General features: G+C 44.9%; 1 protein-coding gene across 5 annotated transcripts in view; it reads left to right on the forward strand.

Moving 5' to 3' along the window:
* Positions 1-24,724, forward strand: part of FRMD4A (FERM domain containing 4A) — a 292,885-nt gene extending 268,161 nt beyond the window's left edge. For 4 of the 5 annotated variants that reach the window (XM_077836340.1, XM_077836350.1, XM_077836368.1 and 1 more), the window contains 8 exons: positions 2,625-2,747; positions 6,436-6,664; positions 7,975-8,031; positions 9,247-9,484; positions 10,017-10,181; positions 11,620-12,479; positions 15,233-15,329; positions 20,930-24,724. In XM_077836340.1, the coding sequence (XP_077692466.1) occupies positions 2,625-2,747; positions 6,436-6,664; positions 7,975-8,031; positions 9,247-9,484; positions 10,017-10,181; positions 11,620-12,479; positions 15,233-15,329; positions 20,930-21,032 (1,872 nt within the window). In that variant the 3' untranslated portion in view covers positions 21,033-24,724. Of the gene's footprint in view, positions 1-2,624; positions 2,748-6,435; positions 6,665-7,974; positions 8,032-9,246; positions 9,485-10,016; positions 10,182-11,619; positions 12,480-15,232; positions 15,330-17,346; positions 17,417-20,929 lie in introns of those variants that run through there. The other variant, XM_077836359.1, reaches the window with a different exon arrangement.
* The last annotated feature ends 286 nt before the right edge of the window (positions 24,725-25,010 follow it).

A 25,010-nucleotide genomic window follows, 5' to 3' on the forward strand; every position in this document is an offset into this window, starting at 1 on the left:
CAAATACAAATAGCACAGTTTGGGGTGAACTTGTGTGCAGCATGGTGGGGTCTTCCCTTCACTGAGCTGTATGTAACATGACAAATGCTGAGGAGGTCCCTTGGCTACATCATCGGTATCACTAGTAGAAGAGAATGTTAGGTAACATTGTCAAGAGAAAATCACCTTTCTGCCTTAAATATCACCATGGGACAAATGGGGTGCCATATGATGAGGTCATATTGTACTTGGCATGTGTCTGTTTAATTACCGTTGGGGTTGATTTAAACTGGTTTGTTTTAAAGCAGGTCATTGTGAACATCAAACCATTTCAAATGCTGGAGAAGTTAGGATCCTTGCTGCGTTTGTGCCTGGAAACATAATAAATATTAGCAGCAGCTTATATGAAGTTTACACTTCGATCACACATGCATACATAACTCCTGTTTCCCAGGCCTGGAAAAATCCAGATTTAACAAAGATCACTGCCAGGAATAGAGAATGGGAGAGTTGGCTCTGGGCAGCGGTACTGAGATCTTTAAGTTGCTGTTTATATTTAAAGTGCATATCACTTTAAAAAACAAACAGAAAAAAGACCATTGCCCATTTTTTAAAAATCTCATTGCGCTTTGTTTAGACTTGGCTCTGACTTGAACACCAGCTGGGATAAGCGGGAGGAAAACAGCTTTTCAACACAGAATGTCAGAGGAAATATGTGCAGGCCTCATCCCACAACTCTTCCTTGCATGAGCAGTCCTGATGTATGAAGTCTCAATTGGCTTCGACAGGCCTACTCTCTTGCATAAGGTTTGCAGGATCAGGTCAGACCAAGTGTCCATAAACCATTTAGGTTGGATCAGCTGCAGAAAGTGGTCAAAAGTTTCACTGGCTCTTTTATTTTAAACGTTTCCTCTCGGGCGGTCCTGAATCGGTTTGTTTGCTGTGGGACTTGCTGAGTTAAAATGAGGCAGAGACAGGCAAGGAGAAGAAAAAAGGGTTCACGCCTGGGCTTAATCAAACTAGCATGGCCCAAACCATTCACAACAGTGGCATCATGTTGATTCACTTATTAATTCAGATTAATTTCAGGTCCCTGCCTGTAAATCCGTTCCAGTTTATGGCACCAGCACAGTAGCCCGCGTTGCTTTTGTTCTTACAAAACCTTGGGCGTTCTGGAGTCTTGGCAAAGGAGCCATTAAAGATGTAACTCGTTCCCCACACCTGCACTTCATGTTAAGATTGGGGTTATAAAGGATCCTGGTGATGCTCAGTAGAAAGACCCAGAATCTGTATCTTGATGCACTATTTGTAGCCAGCCATTTTGTGCAACAGGATAAACATGTTACAGAAAAGGATCTAAAACAGCCACTCTGGAGAGGGAAGCATTTAAACAACCTTGAAAAAGGGCATTGTACACTTCACTGCAGTGCTGGGTTAGGAATTCATTGTGTTGGGAACTACTTAAGCTAGGGGCTGAAATGGCCAGGGCCTCATTTCCCAGTGACCTGAAAACAGCAGAAAGAAAGCCCCCATTAGGGAGTGGGTCGTGGGGGGCATGAGGGAGGCAGAGAGCCGAGCTACACGCTGCACATTAAGGTCAGCCACTGTTATATGGGATTCAGATGATTTAGGGTTTTCTGCCAGCTGGATCCTCTCAAGGCTGGTGATGCAGAACACAAAAGCCTTTTGTCCTCAGTGCAGAGACTGTTCAGCTCAAGAAGCTGGGTTGTTTCTTGTAGCAATACTCGCGCCTTTCTCTGCAGGCATTTGAATGTCTTTAATTCAGATCAGTGTAGATGTATTGTACGTACCAGAAAAAACACAGAGTTAGCATCAATCCTGGCACTTGCTCCTTTGCCTGCTTCAAATCTATTCCAGTGTACATCCCCTGGCTGTGAAAGTTTGCAGGGTCTGCTGCTTCACACTTGAAACTAATCTTTGCAAATGACCCTTTCAGTCTGATATTGCTCCAAAACTGCTCGTGACATAGCTTGGAGTTTGGCAAGGATTTCAATTCATAAAACATTATCATATCGGTACCAGGCACTGCTTTAAATCACCATTTTCACTGCAGCTGTCTCAGACAGGTCATGAATTAGATTGTAGTATTTTAACATGCAGTTGCTATCAGAAAAATGATTGTAAAAGTGGCACTCGACAGCTCTGCTCCCTGAGTGAATTCAGAGTCAGCTCTGCTGGCTTCTCCATCAAAAATAACTGGTTTCCTTACTGTTTTCTCTATAGAGACAACACTGCTGAAGGAATGTGAGCTGGCATCTGTCCTGGCTCATGCATCATGCTCTGACATCCTGCTGATGAGCAGCACCTAAGACCCTAGACGGACAGATCATGTTAATTTTTCTTCTAGTTGTGGAATATATATTCCTGTTGATGATGCACAAGCCAAAAAAGAACTCAGCTTGACTTTCAGAGCACAGGCTGAGCTCACAGGCCTGGAAGTTAGAAAAACCTTCTGTATATTTATCAACTGATCATATTTGATATGAAAGATGATAAACAATGGAACCCTGGCAGTGCCATTTTTACAATCATTTTTCAGAGTGTTGCTGCACTTTAAAAATATACACGGGATGGGTTTGCTTTTGCATATTCCCCTCCTCACTAATAGCATCTTATGTTTTCAGGAGCTCACAGGAAAGCTGCCCAGGGAATACCCCCTAGATCCAGGGGAGGAGCCACCTATTGTAAGGAGAAGAATAGGGACTGCCTTTAAACTGGATGAACAGAAAATACTGCCTAAAGGAGAGGTGAGGACTTGCCTTCCAGTCCAGTCCTATCTATCTATCTTATGCCTAGGACATCTCTCAGCATATTACTCGGAAACCACAATTTTTAATTTAACTTATTTATCTTTTTATTCGTTTACTCATCTTTGCTTGTATTTGGGGCAAGGAAAAGGTGAGAGAACATGCTGGTCTGAGCATAGGACTGGGAGCCAGGAACTCCTGAATTCCAGGCCCAGCTCTGACACAGGCAAAGAGAAGTAGCTTTGGCTGAGTCACTTATTGCTCTGATCCTGTTAACTATGCAAGCTGCCCTTAATCGCACCAGTAGCTGAATGACATTGCTGGTGCAGGTCTAGATTATTCATGTGACTATGGGTAGCAGGATTGGGTTCTGAGTTGCTCTGGTCTTTCAAACCACTTCTGGTATCATTCTGAGTGTTTCAAGCTGTTCTCCCTCCCTTCCTGCAATAGTCCTTACTCAGTACTACAATTGGTACTGTTTCCGCCAAAGTCCTTTAATAAAGTGTCGGATCAATTCTTCCGCACTGGTCCTGTGATTGCAAGACAAACGCACTTTACCTCCTACTGCTAAACAAAGGAGCCATCCTCCCTGCCTCTGGGCAGCTTGACTTGTGTTTGTGTAAGTTTGCCTGGGAGTGTTTGTTCTGTGCTCTCTCTCTCACAATTGGCTGGGTCAGTGCCCTGAATCATGGCTGTGAAAACAGCCCTGGAGCAGCTGTAAGGCGGGACCGGAATTCACAGAAAAGCCATTGTCTGTGGAGCTTGGTCTCAAGACACTTGTGGATATTCTAGTTTTGAGTTTCCTTTTATTTTTATAATAGAAGAGAATGAATCTGTGGTTTAAGGTCGGAGTCAACTGGAGAATTAACCCTTTATTGTTAGCATTTTCTTTCTGCTTAAAACATGAACAACCAAAGCTCTTAGGGTTTGTGTTTGACGGAGCCAGTGAGAGGAATTCCACTGAAGTAAAATACTCATGAGCTTGCACATTTTGTTTAGCTTTTACAAGGAAAGCCCTGACTCCTAAAAGCTTTGCACTCTGTTTGCTGCAGTGTTATAAACTGATCTTCAAATTCCCATGTCTCGTCCTGGGGTGCGTCTACAATGCACACCTTTTTCGGCGGCGTATAGTGTACATATGCATGTAGGCCCCCCTCCCAGCACAGGTATATGGCAGTGTAGACTGAGCGAAAGACTCTGACAGCAAGGAGTTGATGAAGCCTTTCTCACTGTCTCCCCTTGCCAAAGCTTTTCCCTAACACGTGTAGCTACACACTGCAGTGTGGACACAGCCTGCCTCTCAGTGCAGCATGTAACTACACGTATGCTACACGCCGCTGCCAGTGTAGACCTAGCCTTAGTGTTAAGAGATGGCTTCCAGGCCAGGGACGCTGGATGGAGTCTGTTTTCCTCTCGATCCTTCGATTAATAGTGATGCACGGTCCGTGCGTGCAAGAGGAATGATTCTCCTCTATAGGGAAAGAGGACAAAGCCACTCTCCACCTTTGCAGGTGATGTACATTTCAGTAAAACAGGATTGCCAACCTCAAGCGTTCAAAAATGCTGATTCTGGCCCCCCAAAATCATGAGATTGTCTTAAATATCATGAGCTTTTTAAAAAAAGGTAAATGTTGGGATCTGTTTATTTGTCTTCTGATTTTTGAGCCTTTAGGGTTCATGTTTTCAAGCTTTGATCTGCAACCATGAGGGCTACAAACTTTGGGGTTTTTTTTAAATGAAAGTTGAGATTCTCTCAGGATCACATGATTCTAGGAGCTGGGGCTTTAAGTAAAACATCAAATGTCATGAGAGTTGGCAACAGGGCAGGGTTCCATCTGAAGGCAAATGACCGCCCTGGTGCTCCAAGGCAGTATCCATAAAGGCATCCATCAAAAAAAGAGATTAAGGGAGGAGAGGCAAATGAAGACAGCTGTTTACGATGTTAAGGGTGATTTAGAAAAAAACCGTTAAGGTCAGAAGCTGCAATTGAAGCCAAGCTCTCAGTATCTTCACTGGGAGTGTTGTCTGAGTAAGGACTGGAGGCCTGAGCCCTAGCTGGATTTATTTTTAATCCACCCTTGCTTACTTTCAGTGGGCGTTTTGCCAGAATAAGGCAGATCGGGCTCTCCGTCTTAAACCTCCATTGTGTCGAATGCACTGTTAATAAATTTAGTGTTGACAGAGCTTATAAAATCTTCAAAGTAAAACTCACTGTACAAAACAAAACCAGGCCTTCAGCTGGCAGTAATGTGAGAGAAGCTATAATTATAGATTTAAAGCAATGTTGACTCACCACTGACAGTAGAGAGATTTTGAAGCTAAGATGCCCAAACTGAAAACTTCACAGAGCCATTCCGGTCTGAGAAGGGGTTATTCCTATAGCATCGACCGCTCTGTGTATGCCTGTTAGTAAATGGAGAGGTTCTGAATATGGCTAACGATAGGGTTTCACTGAATATGTGACTAAAAGTGCTGCAATCTGAGCACTGAGCATTTAGCAAAGCTAATGTTTTAATTTGCAGCTCAAATCCCACTGGAAGTTAACAGGACTTGGGTGCGTAAGAGAGCCAGACCCCTTTGAAAATTCCAACCCATGTGCTCATCTTCACGGGCTACAAGCAAAGAGTCAGATTCTCTGCTGGTGTAAACTCCCATAGCTCCACTGGCTTAATGTCAAAGTATCACTGCCAATTACACCAGCTGAGAACTTGGCCCTAACTGTGTTAACCCTGCTTAAGCACATTTTAACTCCGCCATGGCCAAACAGGATGTATCTTTTTGGCTCTCTGGCATGGCCAAAGCCTTCTTTTAAAACCATTACACATCCCTATCTTGTGCATGGCCTCATTATATCACACCTCTGTGATGTCTCATGCTAACATTCTGTCACAGTGCATTTATGTATCACCTCACGTTAATGACGTTTGGCAGGATTGGACTGTAACCGGGATGAATTTGACACATTAGTTCAACGGGTGATCAGCACTACACAAGTGCTAACCAGTAACATTATGTGGAAATGCCATGACTTTGCATTGGGACTTAGTGTGACACCCTGACGTTTCATTTTCATACAGCACTCGGTCACCATGGTGACAGACACCTTAGAAATAATCGTGGGAGAGAGGTTGGGATTCAAACACCCCCCACATAGGGATACATGAGTTTGTTCTGCAAGACAGATAGCAGACACAGCCATATTGGGCCAGCAGCCGGAATCAATTGAGTTTAGTATTGACGATCCTCACAAAATAAGGGCTAGTTCAGTGGTTCTCAACCTATTTACAGTTGTGGGCTGCGTATGCCCTGAGGATGTCACATGGGCCGCAGCTCTGTGCTGATTGGGACACACGCAGCCCGCGGGCTGCAGGTTGAGAACCACTGGGCTAGATTGCAACCTTGTGCAGCCCTTTGAAGTCATGAGTTCTCTCACGTGAGCAAGTGCTCACAAACTTGAGGAGCAGTTGCACAGGCTGGCCCTAACAATGCACTTGTGGTCGAGCTAGGGGCAGGTTGGTAGATGGATTCGTCTCTTGTTAAATGCCATTTAGGGCCAGATCCTCAGCCGGTGTAAAGCAACATAGACCTATTGAAGTCAGGGGAGCTTTGCCATGCAGCTACACCAGCTGAGGATCTGGCCACAACAGCTTGCAGCCAGAACAGCCAGAATCTCTTCCCAATTTGACAGGAAGCCGAGCTGGAGCGCCTGGAGAGGGAATTTGCAATTCAGTCACAGATCACTGAGGCTGCTCGGCGCCTGGCCAGTGACCCCAATGTCAGCAAAAAGCTGAAGAAACAAAGGAAAACCTCCTACCTTAATGCCCTAAAGAAACTGCAGGAGATCGAAAACGCCATCAACGAGTACCGCATCAAATCTGGAAAGAAGCCAACGCAGAGAGCCTCCCTAATCATAGACGGTAAGTGCGGTTCAGGGCCTGGGGTATATTTTTAAGGGCTGAAGTGGGCCTTGAGTGGTGTATAGGCCTCGAATAGAGGCCTTGGCACAGGGAGTGAATTTCACTCACAGTGAGCCAGAGCTAGGAACTGAACCCAGGAGCCCTGGTGCCCAAAGCCCTGCTCTAACTTGTAGCCCAGTAGTGCCCCTTTCCCTCTAATGGACTCTGAGTCTTTGTTTCTCTGTGAATTGTTCTATCCCTTCCTTGTCGTGGTTGGAGAGCTGACATGGGGCTCGAGTGGTGCCGAGATGATGTGCTGGCTCAGAAAACATGGGTAAATTTCAGGCTATTTGAGTTTAAGCAAGGCACTTAACCTGTCTGTGAGTCAGTGTACCCACCTGTAAAATGGGTATAGTAATACTTCCTTCAGAGGAATGTTGCTTAATTAATATTAGTAAACCTTGGGTGAGAGGCATCATATAAAATCCAAGTATCATCATCATCACAATTGTTTACAAAAGCATAATCCTCAGGATACTTTTTATGATTTACACTGTTTTTTAAAGTCATTTCTATTGACCTCCTTCAAAGCTTGAAAATAACAGCTTTTTCTTGCTGATTTTGTCCCTTTCCACATGACAAGCAGAGATTTTGCTCTTCCTGTTTATAAACAGAGCTGAAATTATCACCGCTTCTCTTGCTTCCTTATTTGTAACCTAGCTGTGTTCTGGTGCCCTTAAAGCATTTTGAGTTCCTCTCCGCTTAGTAACACTGCATATGTCAGAGCAACAAACACAAACGCCAGGGAGATATGTACGTCAGAACACTTCTGGCAAAAGGACTGGGGTGCTATTCTTTTTGTTGCTTCAGAGGGCACTCGGAAGCATTGTTGAAAGTCCTACAATCATAGCACCTTGTGTTTGTTTTTAATTGGCAACGCAATGGTAACTTCATAAGGGTAGGGCCTGATCCTCAGCTGGTATAAATTGGTGTAGCTCCATTACACCCTCTGGGGATCTGGGCTTTCAGTTTTGACTCAGTCCTAATGCCGACTGAAACGAGTGGGAGTTGAAGGTACTCAGCAACTCCCAGGAGGGAGCTCAGCATGTCAAGGGAGCTGGCCTGGAGTTTTTACTCAGGCTTTGCCCTGCGTTCTGCCTGAGTAAGGACTGAGTAAGCTGGCCTCTATTAATAGAAATCGTACTGCTTCTTGGTAGTGTGGAGAACAAGGAACAACTGTGTTTTATGAACGGGGGAAGATTCTGTTGCGATTCAATGTTAAATCACAGTGATATTAATGGCCCTTTGATTATTTTTTTTCTTCTCCTCAGAAGGAAACATCGCCAGTGAAGATAGCTCCCTCTCAGATGCCCTTGTTCTTGAGGACGGTATGTTGTCCATCTCAGACCCTAGAAATCTAGCAGAGTAAAGGGAAGGATGACTGCATCCTCCTGAAAATGGAGGAAATCCCCTGTATGCCGGTGTCATTTCACAGAGACGAGGTAGGAGATATATTTTATTGGACCAACTTCTGTTGGCGAGGGAGACAAGCTTTCCTGCTTACCCAGAGCTCTTCTACATACCCTCGGAGGCTTGTCTCTCTCACCACCAGAAGATGGTCCAGTGAAAGATATTGCCTCACCCACCATGTTTGTCTAATATCCTGGGACCAACATGGCTACAACAACACTGTCCTTGCCATTTGAGAGCAGATAATTTCAAACAGCCACCTTCCATCAAACCCCCCTGAAGGTTTTATCAATTATGTGTAAAAAGTACAAAGTACAGAAGTAGAAATGTATTCTGTAGGAAAAGGCTCATACATATTGTAACAAATCCACAACCGCTTAAGACCTCCTACGTGGTGGAATAGGGGATATGACTCACACTAAAGGCCTGATTTTCAGGGGCTTTGAGCATCCATAGCTCCCCCAGAAGGGGAACCATTCGGATGCTCGAGTTTGACCTCCTACATAACACGGGCTGGAGAAGATCACCCGGTGATTCCTATATCAAGTCCAATAACTTGTGTTTGAACTAGAGGAATGTAGCTCATCCTTTCCAGGTTGGTGATCCCTAAGTCAAGTCCAAAACTATTTGCACCCCCTTTTACATTTTTTACTCTTTTACAGTAAATGTGTTCATGAGAACAGTGCTAAGCCTATTTAATTGGGGTATGTTTTTCAAGAGGTTGACAGTGAATACTTGACCTTGAAGGGGAAAGGTGTGTGCAGAGAGGGGGGAAGGGAGAATCGGAGATGGTTGCCGGCACAAACATGAAAGCAGCAGAACTATGGTGCACATGGGTCTAGAAGAGTTTTATTTTCTGTGCTTTAGATTGAAAAGTTTATTATCCCCCCCGATTGCCTTTCGTGACCACCACCCTTCCACCATCAGTTGAGAAACACTGAACTAGAGCATCAACTGGAACACTTCTTAAAAATCAGGCCCTTCGTTCATTACCATATAATTCATGCTCGGAAGAAGCATCTCTGTCTGCGGCACTGTATCCAAGTGGTAATCTCGGGCATGCTGGGTGAAAGCCACACTGCAGCCTAGTGTCCTTCAAAAGCATCAGCTGCTCTCCTCGTTTCTCTTTGCAGAGGATTCTCAGGTTACCAGCACAATATCCCCCTTACAGTCACCTCACAAAGGACTCCCTCCCCGACCGCCCCTACATAACCGACCGCCTCCTCCACAGTCATTGGAAGGACTCAGACAAATGCACTACCACCGGAATGATTATGACAAGTCCCCTATCAAGCCCAAGATGTGGAGCGAGTCATCCCTGGATGAACCCTACGAGAAGGTCAAGAAACGCTCCTCACACAGTCATTCCAGGTGAGTCAGACAGTCGGAGATTGCCCACTACGTAAACATGCTCCTTTTCGTAGATACCCATTTGGTATGGTCATGACGGGTGTTTTCTGGTAATGTGGTGTGTGAGAGAGAGAGAGAGAGAGAGACTGACTGTCTTTAACCTGAGCCTATATAATGAAAGCTCTTCCCAAATCTCATGGCAGAAACATAGCTCACTTGAATGATATTTAGCTGTTTTGGTAAATAATCATGCCCTAGAAGATCGTAACAGCTATAATCACACAAAGTGCTGGTCAGTATCTGATCGTTATTTTAAAAGGCAGTTGGAGAGGACAGACAACAGCCTCTCACTCAAACTTCTGCTGAATCTTTGTAACAGCTTGTGCTTCAATTTTTCTTACTGTAAAAAACAATTCAGATCAGTTACGTGTGTGGAACTCCATTCGCTTCAGCAGGATGTGTGTAACTGAGAACTGAATTTGGCCCCTTGACTCAAGGTCCTAGCTGTAGAGTGTTTCTGTCTGAAGTTTGAAATGCAGCGTTTGCTTTGCAGCAGTCATAAGCGATTCCCCAGCACAGGAAGCTGTGCAGAGCCTGGAGGGAGCAGCTCTCTGCAAAATAGCCCCATCAGGAGCCTCCCGCATTGGAATTCCCAGTCCAGCATGCCATCCACACCAGATCTACGGGTACGCAGTCCGCATTCTGTCCATTCCACGAGGTAAGTCCTGCCACTCCCAAAACAATTCGCCTCCCTTCATTTATGCAAAAGTATTTTTTGTTTTCACACTTTGAAGACAAGAGGCCTCAATTCAGGAAGGAAGTGGTGTCCTCGGTGGGGATTCATTCCTGAATCAGGGCTTGAATCCTCAACTTACTTCAAATAAATAAAAACTAAAATGGACCAAGTGAGATCTTAACCGACGGTTCTGACTCTTCATGGGCATTGCAACCTCCAAGCCACTCTTTGAAAGTGACAAGGTGTTAATATCAATGCTCAAATTAAGGTTAGGTAATTACCCTTTCCTTTTGGACACGAAAGGTTGGGTAATGTTAAACCACTGCTACAGTGAACGGGGCATACCGAAAAGCCTGTCTAAAGTGACCATCCGAGGGACCAAGTAAAGGTGGGTCTGATTGGTCACATGGTATCATTTCTGTTCCTTGAGTGACTGATTGAAACTTTATAAACAGGGGATGAGCCCATGCAGCATGAATAAAGACCACTCAGATTTGGATGTGAATCAACACCTTTCTACACATGCAAATCTGGGCGTTCGCATGAAAGACAGTCACACTGTGACTGTCTTGAGACCTAAAGCCACTCAAGAGACCAGCAAAACATAGCTGCTTAATAGAGGCGGCTCTTCTGAGAGGGGAGGAGAAAAACATTCATTCCCTGTGGGATGGTGCTGCATGAACTGGCCTTGACTACCCCGTTTCACTGTAAACGTGAGGAAAGGCCTGCAAAGCTTTCGCAAGCTACCTGACAGCAAAGGAAGTGCACCTTACCCTGGGGCTGCGCTTTGTGTGTCATTGGACCCTCACATTGCAAAGCAGCCGGGAGGAGGCATGGAATCCCAAGAACAGAAACCAAAGGAAAGGTTTGCACAGATCCACAGCACTCTATGTTCCCTGCCACTGTACTGGTGAAATTCCCCCTGGGGCAGTGCCCTCTGCACCACTTGTGCCCAGGGAGGTGGCTAGTGGGGTAACCATGCTGGGAGGCTTCTGTGCTCCCCTAGTGGCCCCAAATCCCCACACAGGGAATGGGGAGGTGGAGTTGGCTCCTTTTTCAACCCACAGCAATCAGAGGGACTGAAGCCCCACAAGCTGCCTCTGGAGTCCAATCCCATAACTCTGCTTAGTTCCCCTTCACAAAGCCCCCTTGCTCTTGCTTTGGGCAGGGAGGTGGGAAGTTCACCTCAGATGGGTACATCTACTTCAATTCCTGCATTAACATGCCCGCGTGGTATGGCCCGTATTCTGCCAGGGGCTGATGGAGGTGGGGGGAGTTGTGAGCACTCAGCACCTCTCAGGCTTAGCTCTGTGTATTCGCGCTGATTGGCGCGTGCTGTTTTGGCATTAAATGCTAGAAAAAGACCCCGCGTGTTTTGTTAAACAAGCCGACTCAAAACCTGTCTTCCTGACACCTGCAGGTCAGTAGACATCAGCCCGACCAGACTGCACAGCTTAGCTCAGCACTTTAGGCACAGAAGCTCCAGCTTAGAGTCACAAGGCAAGCTCCTTGGGTCAGAGAACGAGACGGGGAGCCCCGATTTCTACACCCCAAGGACTCGTAGCAGTAATGGCTCTGACCCCATGGACGACTGCTCTTCCTGCACCAGCCATTCCAGCTCTGAGCACTACTACCCTGCTCAGATGAACCCCAACTACTCCACTCTGGCCGAGGATTCCCCCTCAAAAGCCAGAGAGCGGCAGAGGCAAAGGCATAAATCTGCGGGAAACCTGGTCTCTTCTAATTCAGGGAGCATGCCCAACCTGGCGGCAAGGAACGGAACCGGGCACCCCGGAGTCTATCTGCACAGCCAGAGCCAGCCTTCCTCTCAGTACAGGATCAAAGAGTACCCCCTGTACATCGAAGGCAGCTCCACACCCGTGGTGGTGCGCAGCCTGGAGAACGACCAGGAGGGACACTACAGCGTGAAAGCACAATTTAAAACCTCCAACTCCTACACGGCAGGGGGGATGTTTAAAGAGAACTGGCATGGGGACGAAGTGGACTCAGTAAGACTGACCCCCTCCCGTTCTCAGATCATAAGGACTCCGTCTCTGGGCAGAGAAGGCCATGAGAAGGGCTCGGGCAGGACTGCAGTATCAGACGAACTCCGACTGTGGTACCAGCGGTCCACAGCCTCCCACAAGGAGCACAGCCGCCTGTCGCACACGAGCTCCACCTCCTCGGACAGCAGCTCCCAATACAGCACATCTTCTCAAAGCACCTTTGTGGCACACAGCAGGGTAACGAGGATGCCTCAAATGTGTAAAGCAACATCAGGTGAGAGCCGGCCCCAGGGGAAGCAGATCCAAGTTTGCTCTTGGGCTGTCTAATGCCTGCATTGCGCTTTGGTAATTTATGAATGAAACCAGACCAGCCTGCATCCCCTGTCCTTTTGTGAACATAGCACAATGCGAAGCACAGGCATGTGGGATGGGTGGATTAGCAGTGAGTGAACTTTATCAGAGAGTGTCATTGGCTGCAGGTTTTCCCCTGGAGCTCATCCATCATGAATGACTTCTTCGGAGGGCGAGGAGAGCCTGAGCCAAAGCTTCTGGAAGTCTATGGGAATGTTTCCATTGACTTCAGTAGGCTTTGGACAGGCCTAGAGTAGTAGCAGAGAAAAAGCCCATTAATGGGGGGTTGATCCTGAGCATCACGTTAGGTTTATCGCTGTGGGCAGGGTCCACTGAAGTGAGCAGTGAGGAAAAACATAGCAAAACTCAAGATTTTCCCCAATAAATACATAGAAGAGTAAGGCATTTAAACAGTGTTACATTAGGAACATAAGACTATATGGTATGGCAAAAAAAAGCACAGTTACTTATAATAAAGAGCAAGCGGCCCCACTAAAAAAGACTTTGGTGAGCGGTTGAAGGCTGAGACCCTCGATTCATACAGTACCTTCAGCACAACTACGAGAGGTGCTTGCTTACCCCCGGGGGAATCTTGTAAGCTCTATAAAATAGGGCCATATCATACCTAACATGGTGGAGCCCCATCCTGTTTGGGCCTCTGGCCGCTCCTCTAATATTCGTATTAAATAATAGCAGGACCTTGCAGCAGTTCGTACATTGCAGAGATTGTGCTACATTTCCCTGACATGAGATGAACTAGTTTAAGATTCGATACCTGTTTGCCATCAGTCTCTGTTTCGAATAAGGCTGGGCAATCCAGGGTGCATGCAATACGGACTAACCTGAGGCTTTGCCAAAAAACTTGAATCTAACCCAACTCAGTGAGAGCGAGGGAGCGAAGGTTGATGCATTGACGGCTTCTATTGACAGAACTGTTACAGCCTGGGCAGCATCTTGGCAAGCTTCCCTCATTTCACTCCTACCCATGTGCCTCAACCTTGCCCTGAGGACACCACCTCTAAAGGTCCCATTTCCTAGGCCTGCTCAGCCCTGGGAGCCTCTGTTGAGATTGCCAGCCAGGATGCCAATTAATAGTGGTGACGCCTGTAAAATGTTGCTATTTGCCTATTGAGAGCTGAACAGAGCCTATCCCAGAGACCACTGAACAGCCGTCAGCTGGGAATGTTCATTCACTAGAGACCCTAGGCTGGATTTATCTGAGCCGAAGATTTAATGGTGAAAGGCTTTACAGTCCATTACCATTCACCTGAGCCACCCCAGCCCTCTTTGCTCTGCAAAAATTCTTTTATCCCTTTTTTGACAGGAAGTTCAGGGACGTTTTGGCATTTCTGCCCCAAACAGAAGCAGGAAGTACCTAAAATTTAATTAACCCGCTTATCCTCCTGAGCTGTAGAGACCCATTTTGGAAATCCTATAGTTTCAGGTAGTTGGGGCATCTAAGAAGGAAAATGCTAGTAGTGAAAACAAAAATTGTTGTCTCATTTGTTAGTTGCCCCACCTGTAAATCGCTTTCACTGACCATGCCAATATGGACCTAGTCATGTTCTAAAAGCCAGTCCCCATTGTGATAATAGTGGCCAATGGGGCCTTCACTTGTAAGGAACAGATTAGACTTTGCCTCTGTCTTCTTTTTGAGTGTTATTTAACTGCAGGTAAAGAATTTAACAGCTTGTGGGAGAGTGTTAGTTAGAATCATTTGACGGATCAGCCATGGCTCTAAAAGGTCTACCAGACCCCACAGTGTCCTTCAAAGACGACTACGCTCCTGAGCTTGTCTGATTTGAAGAGGTCTGAGCATTGGGACAGAACGACCAAAAGAGGGGTTTCTCGACTAGATCCTTAAAGCAGAAATGCCTTGAAAAAACCAGTACTGCTACATTACAGTGTTTGTCTAGAGTTTGTAGCTGCTGTCATTAACATAAAATTAAACAAAGATCAGCCCACTTTTGGCTCATGCTAGTAAGTTCACTGTAGCCCCATGAATCTTACTACTAGTGCATGGTCAAAAACATCTTTGGTCTTTGAAATCTATGGAGCTGGTTTTTGTATAGCAAGTGGTGTATATGCCTGGAAGCTCCCAGCTAGCAGCCCAACAGCTACCAGCACAGAACTCCTCCCATGGTCCCCGAGCTGCCTGTGAAGCCTCTGAAATGAGACCACCAAGGTGCAAGGCTGGCTTTGCGCCTTCATTTTAGATCATGTGGAGGGACAGGTGCCCAGCCACTGCAATGGCACAAGGGTGCTGTGGGTTCAAATAGCAATAAAACATTGTTTTGTTTTCATGTTTTGAGAGACTGGGTATTTCCCACTCTGGATTGCAGTGAGTTTGGAAGATGGGGAAGGATCTTCAGCCCATATGATCACACGCAGTCAGAGGCTGGGTTGGGACAAGATTTTCCCCATGCATCTGAACGCAGAGCCAGGCACATGTGCATGCAGCAGAGGGAGTCAGGAGTTGCGACTGGCCATTCTCGCAGCGGCTGTGCTGCTCAGAGAGTACATGCCGAGATCCATTTGTAAATGGGATGTTCCAACTCCTGGACTGTGTTTAGTCACAACTTGTTGTGTTTCTTCTGCTCCGATGAGTTGACCGTGCTGGAATTCCTTAACCCTGTTCTCCTTGTCTAACTGGTTATTTTTTTCGCTCACTTTTAGCTGCCTTACCTCACAGCCAGAGGAGTTCAACACCATCTAGTGAACTAGCAGCTACACCACCAAGCAGTCCCCACCACATCGTAGCATGGCAGACTGGGTGAGTCTCGGGAGGCAGGGTTAGAGGATTAGCATTCCTTGGTCTTCCACAGTTTTCTCTAGCCACTCCAAAACCACCATCCTGGCTGCTGAAGCAGGTTCCAGGCTTTGGCATGCCGGAGTTGCCTTAAAATATGGTTAATCTTTAGGTTTGATGATCGCAATAGTTCAGGCACTTGAGGCAGAAAACAAGTTCTAGTACAGTGCTTTGCTATACAGTGCAAGGAGAGGACACTGGCGAAAGAGGATCGGTCTGGGCACAGGAACGCTCTCAGGTATTCAATGGCCTAATCTACACAGAACATTTTTAGATATTCGCTCACCAGTGGTCTAGCATTAGTGCAGTTCTAGCAATGGGGAAACCCCTAATTTACCCTGGTTCAGGCATTTGCATCCGTCTGTCGTCCGCATACAATCTGCTACCAGTGCTAGCATCAGTGTCAGAGCAGTGGTGGGAGAACGTCTGTAAAAGCTGCGTAGACACCACCCATGCTGTATGGAGCACTGACGCTGAATTTTCTTCATGAATGCCATTGTGGTTGTCCAAGTTCCCAGACATCAATGGAATCTTACGGTATAAATGCGAGACGCTTGTCTATGGTAATTCTTGCACACATCCGGAAGGTTGCTCAGAGGCGCATGGTTCAAGGATCAGAAAGGAAGTTTCCCAAGGGCACTGGTTCTCCAGAATTTTCATTCTGCTGCCTACGTTGTAAGCTAGGTAAAACAGGGGCCCTTTCCTGGATCTACGCAGCACCCCATATCCCAGTGTTTGATTCTCAGAATGTTGTGTTCTGTGAACCCACCAAGAGAGTCTTCAGGGAACACAGTTTGAGAACTGCCGCCCTAGGATTGCAGAGACCTTGACCCATTTGTAATGGTCCTCTAGGAGCAGTTAACTAAGATGTGGTGGTCATTCCAGGGGACAAACACTGGTGGGTCTTGAAGTTCTTACTATAGTCTACTTCTGTGTCACTCTGTTGTACCCAAATACTTGATTTTACAAGAGAAAAAAAAAATTTTTCTTTTTAAATCAACAGTCACTACACTTGTAGATGCTCCAGTATAAACAGACATCCACACGTGCCATTTGGTTTTATGGCAACAATAACCCAGAAGACATTAAGAGAAAATTGAGCTTTAAAACAAAGATGGGGGATAAAAACAGAACCCCAAATCCCTAAACAAGTTCATCTGCATTTCAGCATGCTCAAATTCAAATTCTTGGCCCCCAAACCCATACTAACAGTTGTGGGTTTGGGTCAGGTCCAACACTGGAGTGGGTATTTTTATTGGTTCCAGTTCAGAGGCAGCCAAAGTATTGTAAGACTCCAAAATGGCAGAAATCTTGGGTGAACAGCTGAGATTTGCCCCCTTCAAGGTATGGATCCGAGTCCAAGCCGTAGCCTTGATTCTGCCTCAGCCCCCATTGTAATCATCTTCCTCAGCACATCCCTACCATGGATACAAGCAATATGATCTGAAACCAGCTGAGAAGTCTCCTAGTTGAAGGTAGCAAAAAACTTCAGAATTCTGATTATTCTCTCCATTTTCCATGCACCAGAATGCCTCCTCCAGGCTTCACGCAACAAAAAAACCAGGCCAGATCCTCAGCTGGTAGAAACAGAGCTATTGTAGATTTACATCATCTGAGGATCTGGACCAACATCCTGTGCAAAAAGGAATCAAATAGATGAATCCATTATTGGTTTCATGCCTGGGTAAAATGACAAAACCATTAGGGAAACAAATTTTAAACAGAAGCAAGTACAATTTGTTACCAGGTGCAGAATACAGACTTGGCCATCACAGCAACACATTTTGTTATTTCCCCAACATGAATCAAAGGCTTGAAATTCTGCCTGACATGTCTTCTTATGTCACTAACTCTTTTGTCTTAAGGCGACTCATCAACTTGTTTTCCCACTGTATTAATAAGCTCTTAACAATGTGTGTCACTTCTTTTCTTTAACATTTCCTCTTTACTGTTTCCTCCCTGGGCGCTCTCCTTTGTTCAGAGAAGCAACAGACAACTCACCCACTATGGATGAGTCTCAGTCTCCAACTCACCAAAGTACTGATGAATAGAGGTATAGTAAGGGAATGTTTTGTTCTTTCATCCTTCTTCCCTGTAACGTGTGCTCTGCAAATGATTTTTGACATCCCAGTATCCATAAGAAGCAGACGTTTGGGTTGTGTGGGCGTTTGGATAGTGACAGCAAGGCTTTGCTCAGCTCCTGGAAGAGCAAGTTGGAAGCATTTGTAAACCTCGTCGGCATATGTGGGTGGTCCTTTCAGCAAGTCTGTAGCTCTTAGTTTTCCCTATGAAGGCAGGCTTCACGCCAGTTGGGGTGGGAATGCAAGTGGATAAGCATGGCTAGCCAAGGGTAGCAAGGGAAGCCCCTTTGCTTGAGACATTTCAAAGCAGTCTGGACAAAGTGCTGGGGAATGTTTCTATTGAGATGAAGGGTGGCTTAAGTCTCCGGAGACGTGGGTTCAATTCCCAACTCAGCCACAGGCTTCCAATGCAGTCTTAGGGAAGTCGTAATCTGCCCTGTGCCTCCATTCCTCATACGTAAAATGGGGATAATTCTTTCCTAGCTCACAGGAGTGCTGATAAAATCTAAAAGATAAAATCTAAAAGGTTTTGGAACAAATTGATAAACTAAACAGTAATAAGTCATGAGGACCAGATGGTATTCACCCCAGAGTTCTGAAGGAACTCAGATGTGAAATTGCAGAACTACTAACTGTGGGATGTAACCTATAATTTAAATCAGACTCTGTACCAGATGATTGGAGGATAGTTAATTGACATCAATTTTTAAAAAAAGGCTCCAGAGGTGATCCCAGCAATTACAGGCCAGTAAGCCTAACTTCAGTACCAGGCAAACTGGTTAAAACTATAGTAAAGAACCAAATTATCAGACACATAGGCTAACATGATTTGTTGGAGAAGAGAGTCACCATGGTTTTTGTAAAGGGAAATCTTACATCAGCAATCTACTAGAATTCTTTGAGGGGGTCAACAGGCATGTGGACAAGAGGGATCCAGTGGATACAGTGTACTTAGATTTTCAGAAAGCCTTTGACAAGGTCCCTCACCAAAGGCTCTTAAGCAAAGTAAGTTGTCATGGGATAAGCTCTCATGGACTGGTTAACCTTTAAAAGATAGGAAACAAAGCATAGGCATAAATGGTCAGTTTTCAGAATGGAGAGAAATAAATAGTGGTGTCCCCCAAGGGTCTGTAGTGGGATCAGTACTGTTCAACATATTCATAAATTATCTGGAAAAGGGGATAAACAATGAGGTGACAAAATTTGCAGATGATACAAAACTACTCAAGATAGTTAAGTCCAAAGCAGACTGCAAAGAGTTACAAAGGGATCTCACAAAACTGGGTGACTAGGCAACAAAATGACAGATGAAATTCAATGTTGATAAATTCAAAGTAATGCACATTGGAAAACATCATCCCAACTATAAATATAAAATCATGTGGTCTAAGTTAGCTGTTACCACTCAAGAAAGAGATCTCGGAGTCACTGTGGATAGTTCTCTGAAAACATCCACTAATGTGCAGCAGCAGTCAAAAAAGCGAACAGAGTGTTGGGAATCATTAAGAAAGGGATACATAATAAGACAGAAAATATCATATTGCCTCTGTATAAATCCATGGTTCGCCCACATCTCGAATACTGCGTGCAGATGTGGTTATCCGATCTCAAAAATATATATATATATATATATATATATATATATATATATATATATATATATATATATAGGAATTGGAAAAGGTTCAGAAAAGGGCAACAAAAATGTTTAGGGGTACGGAACAGCCTCCATATGAGGAGAGATTAATAAAACTGGGACTTTTCAGCTTCAAAAAGAGACAACTAAGGGGGGATCTGATAGAGGTCTATAAAATCACGACTGGTTTGGAGAAAGTAAATAAGGAAGTGTTATTTACTCCTTTTCATAACACAAGAACTAGGGGTTACCAAATGAAATTAATAGGCAGCAGGTTTAAAACAAAGAAAAGGAAGTATTTCTTCACACAATGCACAGTCAACCTGTGGAACTCCTTGCCAGAGGATGTTGTGAAGGCCAAGACTATAACAGAGTTCAAAGAAGAGCTAGATAAATTCATGGAGGATAGGTCCATCCATGGCTATTAGCCTCTGTTTGCCAAAAGCTGGGAATGGGCAACAGGGGACTTAGCAAAGCAATAAACTAGTCATGCCGTCAGTACACCAGCAACAGTTTCCTTGTCTGGTGTAGAGGTGCCCCAAATATAAGACATTCGCTAACTGAGCAGAAACACGCTATGAAGGTTTTGAAAGTCTGTCTGATGAGGCAATCCCTGTGTGTCACCATGAGACCTTTATATTGTGAGGCGGTGGTGGCATTATGTCAGCATGTTGCGATGCATCATCCATCACTGTGTAACACCACAACACCAAGATGCCACAGCACCATGTTCCATCAGAACCTCCTCTGGTCACCAAAAGTCACTGTCGTCACACAACAACGTTAATGTCTTTAATCCTATATGATAGCATGAGCCTCTTGTTTATGAAGTCACTGATGGAAAAAAGCCATCCGGAGGTCTGGCCACTAGTTTCCTGGCCTGTCCTGTTCAAATGATTTCCAAAGTCCACTCGTCCTAGTCAGAGATTCAGCCCTGACAAAGGTTTTCACATGTTGGCAGCTATGTGTGAGAGGTGCTGCAGAGAAGCACTGAGATGACAGCACAAGTCCTTCCACTCCCCTTTAAGTCAGTCAATAAAAGAAGCAAGGTTTTATTCCCCCATCTCAATGACCAAGCGCACAATCCTCCAACCCTGACCCCTAGGCAGAGGAGAGAAGAGCACCCTACAGAGAATCACTCCAGGGAAAAAACCTCCTACTTACGAGGGATGAGACATCAGTGGCTGCTGCTAGAATGTGAGAGAGAACCAGTGCACATATCAAGTTGCATGCATATATACAGATGAGCAAATATACCCACACTTTATGCTCTGGTAGAGAGGGTTCTTCCTCTAGCTACTCAGCCACCATCTCATTTAGGGACAAATGCATGTAGAAGCAAGTAATGGTGCATGTACTTTTGCACTAGACATGACCCCTGTCTTTTCACCCATCAGTCGTATCAAAAGCGCCCATGAGAACAGGTGCTACCTGCTAGAGGCTTCTCTTGACCTCTAAATGGCGAAAATAAGACAGATACACAATTCTGTGCATTCCTTTGTGAGGAGGGGCCGTGAAATGTCATTTGAACTCGGTTTTGTCTAGAGAAATTAGCTTAACCCAAACTGGCATGGAGAGATCCGAGCGAGAACTGTTCACCCAGCACTGCTTCTGCTAAGGTGAGCTGTTCTGGAGAGGACTCCCGGGTGGCCCCTTCTCGCTGAATCCGCCCCAGTTGCCTGCTCCGTGGTTGCCTGCAGAACCAGCACCAACCCAAAGTGCCAATGAGCATGCTGCATTGTCTTTCCTTTCCCACTCTTGCCACATGGCAGAGTGCCTATGGTTGAATTTTTGCATGACCTCTTGCCATAGCATTCGTTCTAATGGCAGTCTCCTTTCCTCTGTAGGAACTACACCGATAGCTGTTTCCTGGATTCTCCCCTCTATCCAGAACTAGCAGATGTCCAGTGGTATGGACAGGAAAAAGCCAAGCCTGGGACTCTAGTGTGAACCCCTGACCTCAATCGGATCACATCAATGCCATTCTGAGATCACCTCACTGCCTCTCATTTGCCTTACCCAGATGCACTGTCGCCCGGCACCAGCTTCAGTGTTAAGCACTTTTCCCGAAATGCGATTCAAGACGCCATTACCGATACTGGCCCCCAGGATGCTTCCGCAGCCACCAACGGATAGCAGTGTTTCAAAGCAGATTGCCATGGACTGAGATACAACTCCGCTAGCTCAAAGGGCCGGGGGGTGGGGACAACATATATGAATAACTATGTTAGCAGCCAGATGGCAGGGTTTTTTTTTCTTTAAAATACTGAAAGCCTTTCAAGGTATAAATACAATCTTATTGGTCTATGGCATGGGAAAATAGTAAGATTTCTACAGCTTGCAGTCTGAAGCCAACAGAACATTAGTTAAGAGGGCGAGAAACAGTGGTTGTGAAATATATTCCTTACTCCTGAAGTATTTATTTGGAGTAAAGAAAAGCTCCTCTTGCTTCAGAGATGTGTCAGAATATCGCAATCAGTTCAGTGCTGCCAAGATCACAGAATTCCTACGAGACGAGCATGGGCAGCGTCTCTGTAATGACAGCCTACAATTTGGAAACTGTTTTTACTTCCTTCCTCACTTCAAGCCCTTCCAAAAAATAAAACAATAACAACCACCACCCACTGGGACGAAGACACACCAGAACTCTGGGCTGGGAGCGTAAAATCAGTCTCGAAAAGCTACTGTTTAAGCTGGACAGACACAAAGGTTTACAAAGGTATTATCTACAGCGGAGGCATGTACGGCTACTCTTAGCATCTCTGGCTAACCACCACCACAGAGAGTTTTGGTTTGGGTTTTTTTTGTAACACTTATGATAAATTAAGGTGAAAATTGCCAAGAGCCGTTCTGTGAATAGAAATAACCAATAAAGGATATCCTATTTATGCACAAAGTGTTTCACATGAAATCAAAGGAAAGCACATTACAAGCTAATCGACATGGTAAAGCCACATTAGTCTAATAGTTCCGATTATTACGCTCTTGGTAGCGCCAGTGTAGCAAAGGGCTCCTCACCAAAGTATTGCTGTCCAAGGGACCCCACTATGTCATACAGCGGAAGGGTTCCGTCTTGTTGTCTACTAACCAGCAGACCAGGCAAATTTTCAGATTGCAAGAAGGGACCATAATAAATCAAAGCTAATTAATTGGTAACCTTGATGCACTCGACGCAGACTCTAGTTGTCCACGGCTACCAAAAGGAAACATCGGAGAGAGTCGCGGCAGGTTTACATGCACTTTGGAGCAACGCTTTACACACGTGGAGCCATCCAGCGGCCTCAAAGACACTTTTGTAGCGAGCTAGCACGCAAGCTAGGTGGGGGGTTGAAGCTGGCGCGTCTCGTCTCCGCTACAGCGTTTTATTGCCGCTAGATGGGGCGGGGTTCTCGCCCCATTTGTGCATGCGGATGACGATTTCCTATGGGAAAGGCAATTAAAGAAATGGCTGGAGGGGGTTACTCTGTGAAAAGCAGAAACTGATGTTAGCTTTAGTTTAAAGAAATAAAGTCTGCTTGCGTGCGTGTGTTGGAAGAATAATGCTAGTCTACCAGACAAGGAGGGCAGGAAATTTAAAACCAAACTTGCTGGCTGCCACACCTTTTTCTTGTAATAGTATCGCTGGAAAACTGTTTTACCAGAAGCTTGCAAGAGCACAGATTCCCAATAACTAGGCTTAGAAAGATTAGGGGTAGGGAGAGTGTTTAAAAATGAATGTTAGCAGTTACTACAAGTGCTTGTTTCTACACGTATTGACTTATTTTAATACTCTGCACTTATCTGCTACCTTGCAGTCTCCCAATGCTCCTGGGAGGCACTGTAGGAGCTGTGGCTGGGGGCAAGTGAGGCACGGGGCGGTTATCTGACTTGCCCAAGAGCACGTAGGAAGAAATAGAACTCAGATCTAACTTCTGTGCCGTTAGCTATAAAAATTACCTCTCCATAGAGCTGACAAATTTTTGCACTGGCAGGAAATTTAAATTTAAAACACTAAAGCCTCTGTTTGCCAAAAGCTGGGAATGGGTGACGGGATGGATCACTTGGTGATGACCTGTTCTGTTCGTTCCCTTTGGAGCATCTGGCATTGGCCACTGTTGGAAGACAGGACACTGGGCTAGATGGACCTTTGGTTTGACCCAGTATGGCCGTTCCTATGTACTAATCATTCCAAACCTAATGTCTGCGGAAGTCAAGAATCATTAGATATTTAGAAATAAAAAACATAGTTGACAATAATAATCAATCTTGCTAACCCGGCACTAGGCGGATCTGACAACCAGGAGAGTGCACCTGTTCATCTAAAAGTGCAAGTATACCAAATGTGTTTAAATTTTCCCTCTCTCTAAATATGAATTGTTAACGAGCGGCTTGTTCTTATAGGCCCTCTTCTGTTTTTGGATGGAGAGAAGACATCATTGATTAATATACGTTGCTGATTAAACTCTAATCCTTGCAAGTCTAACTACAAACAGAGGGCCCAAGTTAATCACCAGGCAGGAATTAGCCCAAGAAGTTCACGGGCTTTGAGCAACTGTTTATATTTTCATTTCCCTGGTAAATAATTTTTCTGTGTAGCCTTTTTTATTTAAAAGGATTCACGCCCAGCAGCACAACAGGGCCTCTGGACGCTACTGTAATACAAATTACTAATCAAAATTAATTGCTCCAGAATCCGAGCAGGCCTGCAGTTTTGCACAAGGACAAAGAGGTGGCAGCCCTGAAGTGCATGATGTTGTAAGTCACATTGCAAACAATTTGGTCAGCCTGCATTGCCAACAGGCTTGAGGTGAGAAAAATCTTTTGAGAAACGGATTGGGTTTTGCGTTGTGGTCTGCTTTTCTGGTTTGCAGTCAAGGCACACGTGAGCCAGTCTGGTAGTAAAGACAGATTAAGTAAAACAGGTTTTACTGTTTAGCTCAATTCAATTCTACACAAATGTACATACAGTGTTAATCAAATTAGATTAACATGGTTAAGTATAACATGGAGGGGTAAAACAGAACTGTTATATACAAGCACTTGACTACCAACTTACCAGCCTCTCTCTCTCTCTCTCTTTTTTTTTTTTAAATAAAGGCCCTTTTTGGATATAAAGCCACTCTTACCGTCTTAGTCTCTACATATGAAACTCCCTTGGTTTAGCCAGAAGCATGGTGTATGCATACACCAGGCCATATTGTGAGGCAGGGTTTATTTTTAAATGATACTATATGCAGTCGAGTGTTGAAAAGGTCACATTTGTTTTCCCTCTGTATTAGTTTTAGTTTTGGACATAGCAAACCCCATTCAGGTGCTATCAGATGACCAGTTACTGCTTAGTTAACTAGATGTAAAGTTTTACATATATATTAATGTCAATAGTTTTATTACAAGTTGTGTAAAATGGACTCTCTAGTTTAAAAAAGGAAAAAATTAGGTCTCTCTCTGAAACTGACTTTAGAGCATGTAAAATGATTTTACTGGATTCTGTTCACCTGTAATCAAGGGACAAATATGTATGGTGTAGAAAAAGTTGCAGAATTTTAAAAAAAAAAATCTGCTTTTAATTTATTCTTTTTGTATTAAGAATTTGTATAGTTACCTTTACATTTTGCAGAACAGTGTTGTCAACACTTCCTTATTAAAGCATTTTCAAAATGAAACGTTGCAGCGGCTCTTTGAGATATTAAACGAGGCTGAACAACGCTCTCCTCTCTGGGTACGTTCATTGTCTGGCTACAGCCATAGCAGAAGCCTGTAGACACTGCGGCCGAGAGATTCGAAAGTAACCTGTGATTTTATGTGCCTACCTCCAGACCTTTAGTGGGAAAGTGCTTGGAAAACTCAGTTTGTAGTTTTGCCCAATATCTGCAACCCGTTGTCGTAAAAGGAAGGACAACGTAAGTGTCGCTCTGGGGCTATCTTGGGTGGTGGGAAATTACGTTGCTC

Source organism: Eretmochelys imbricata, chromosome 1 (assembly GCF_965152235.1).
Source record: "Eretmochelys imbricata isolate rEreImb1 chromosome 1, rEreImb1.hap1, whole genome shotgun sequence".
NCBI classification, from domain to species: Eukaryota; Metazoa; Chordata; order Testudines; family Cheloniidae; genus Eretmochelys; species Eretmochelys imbricata.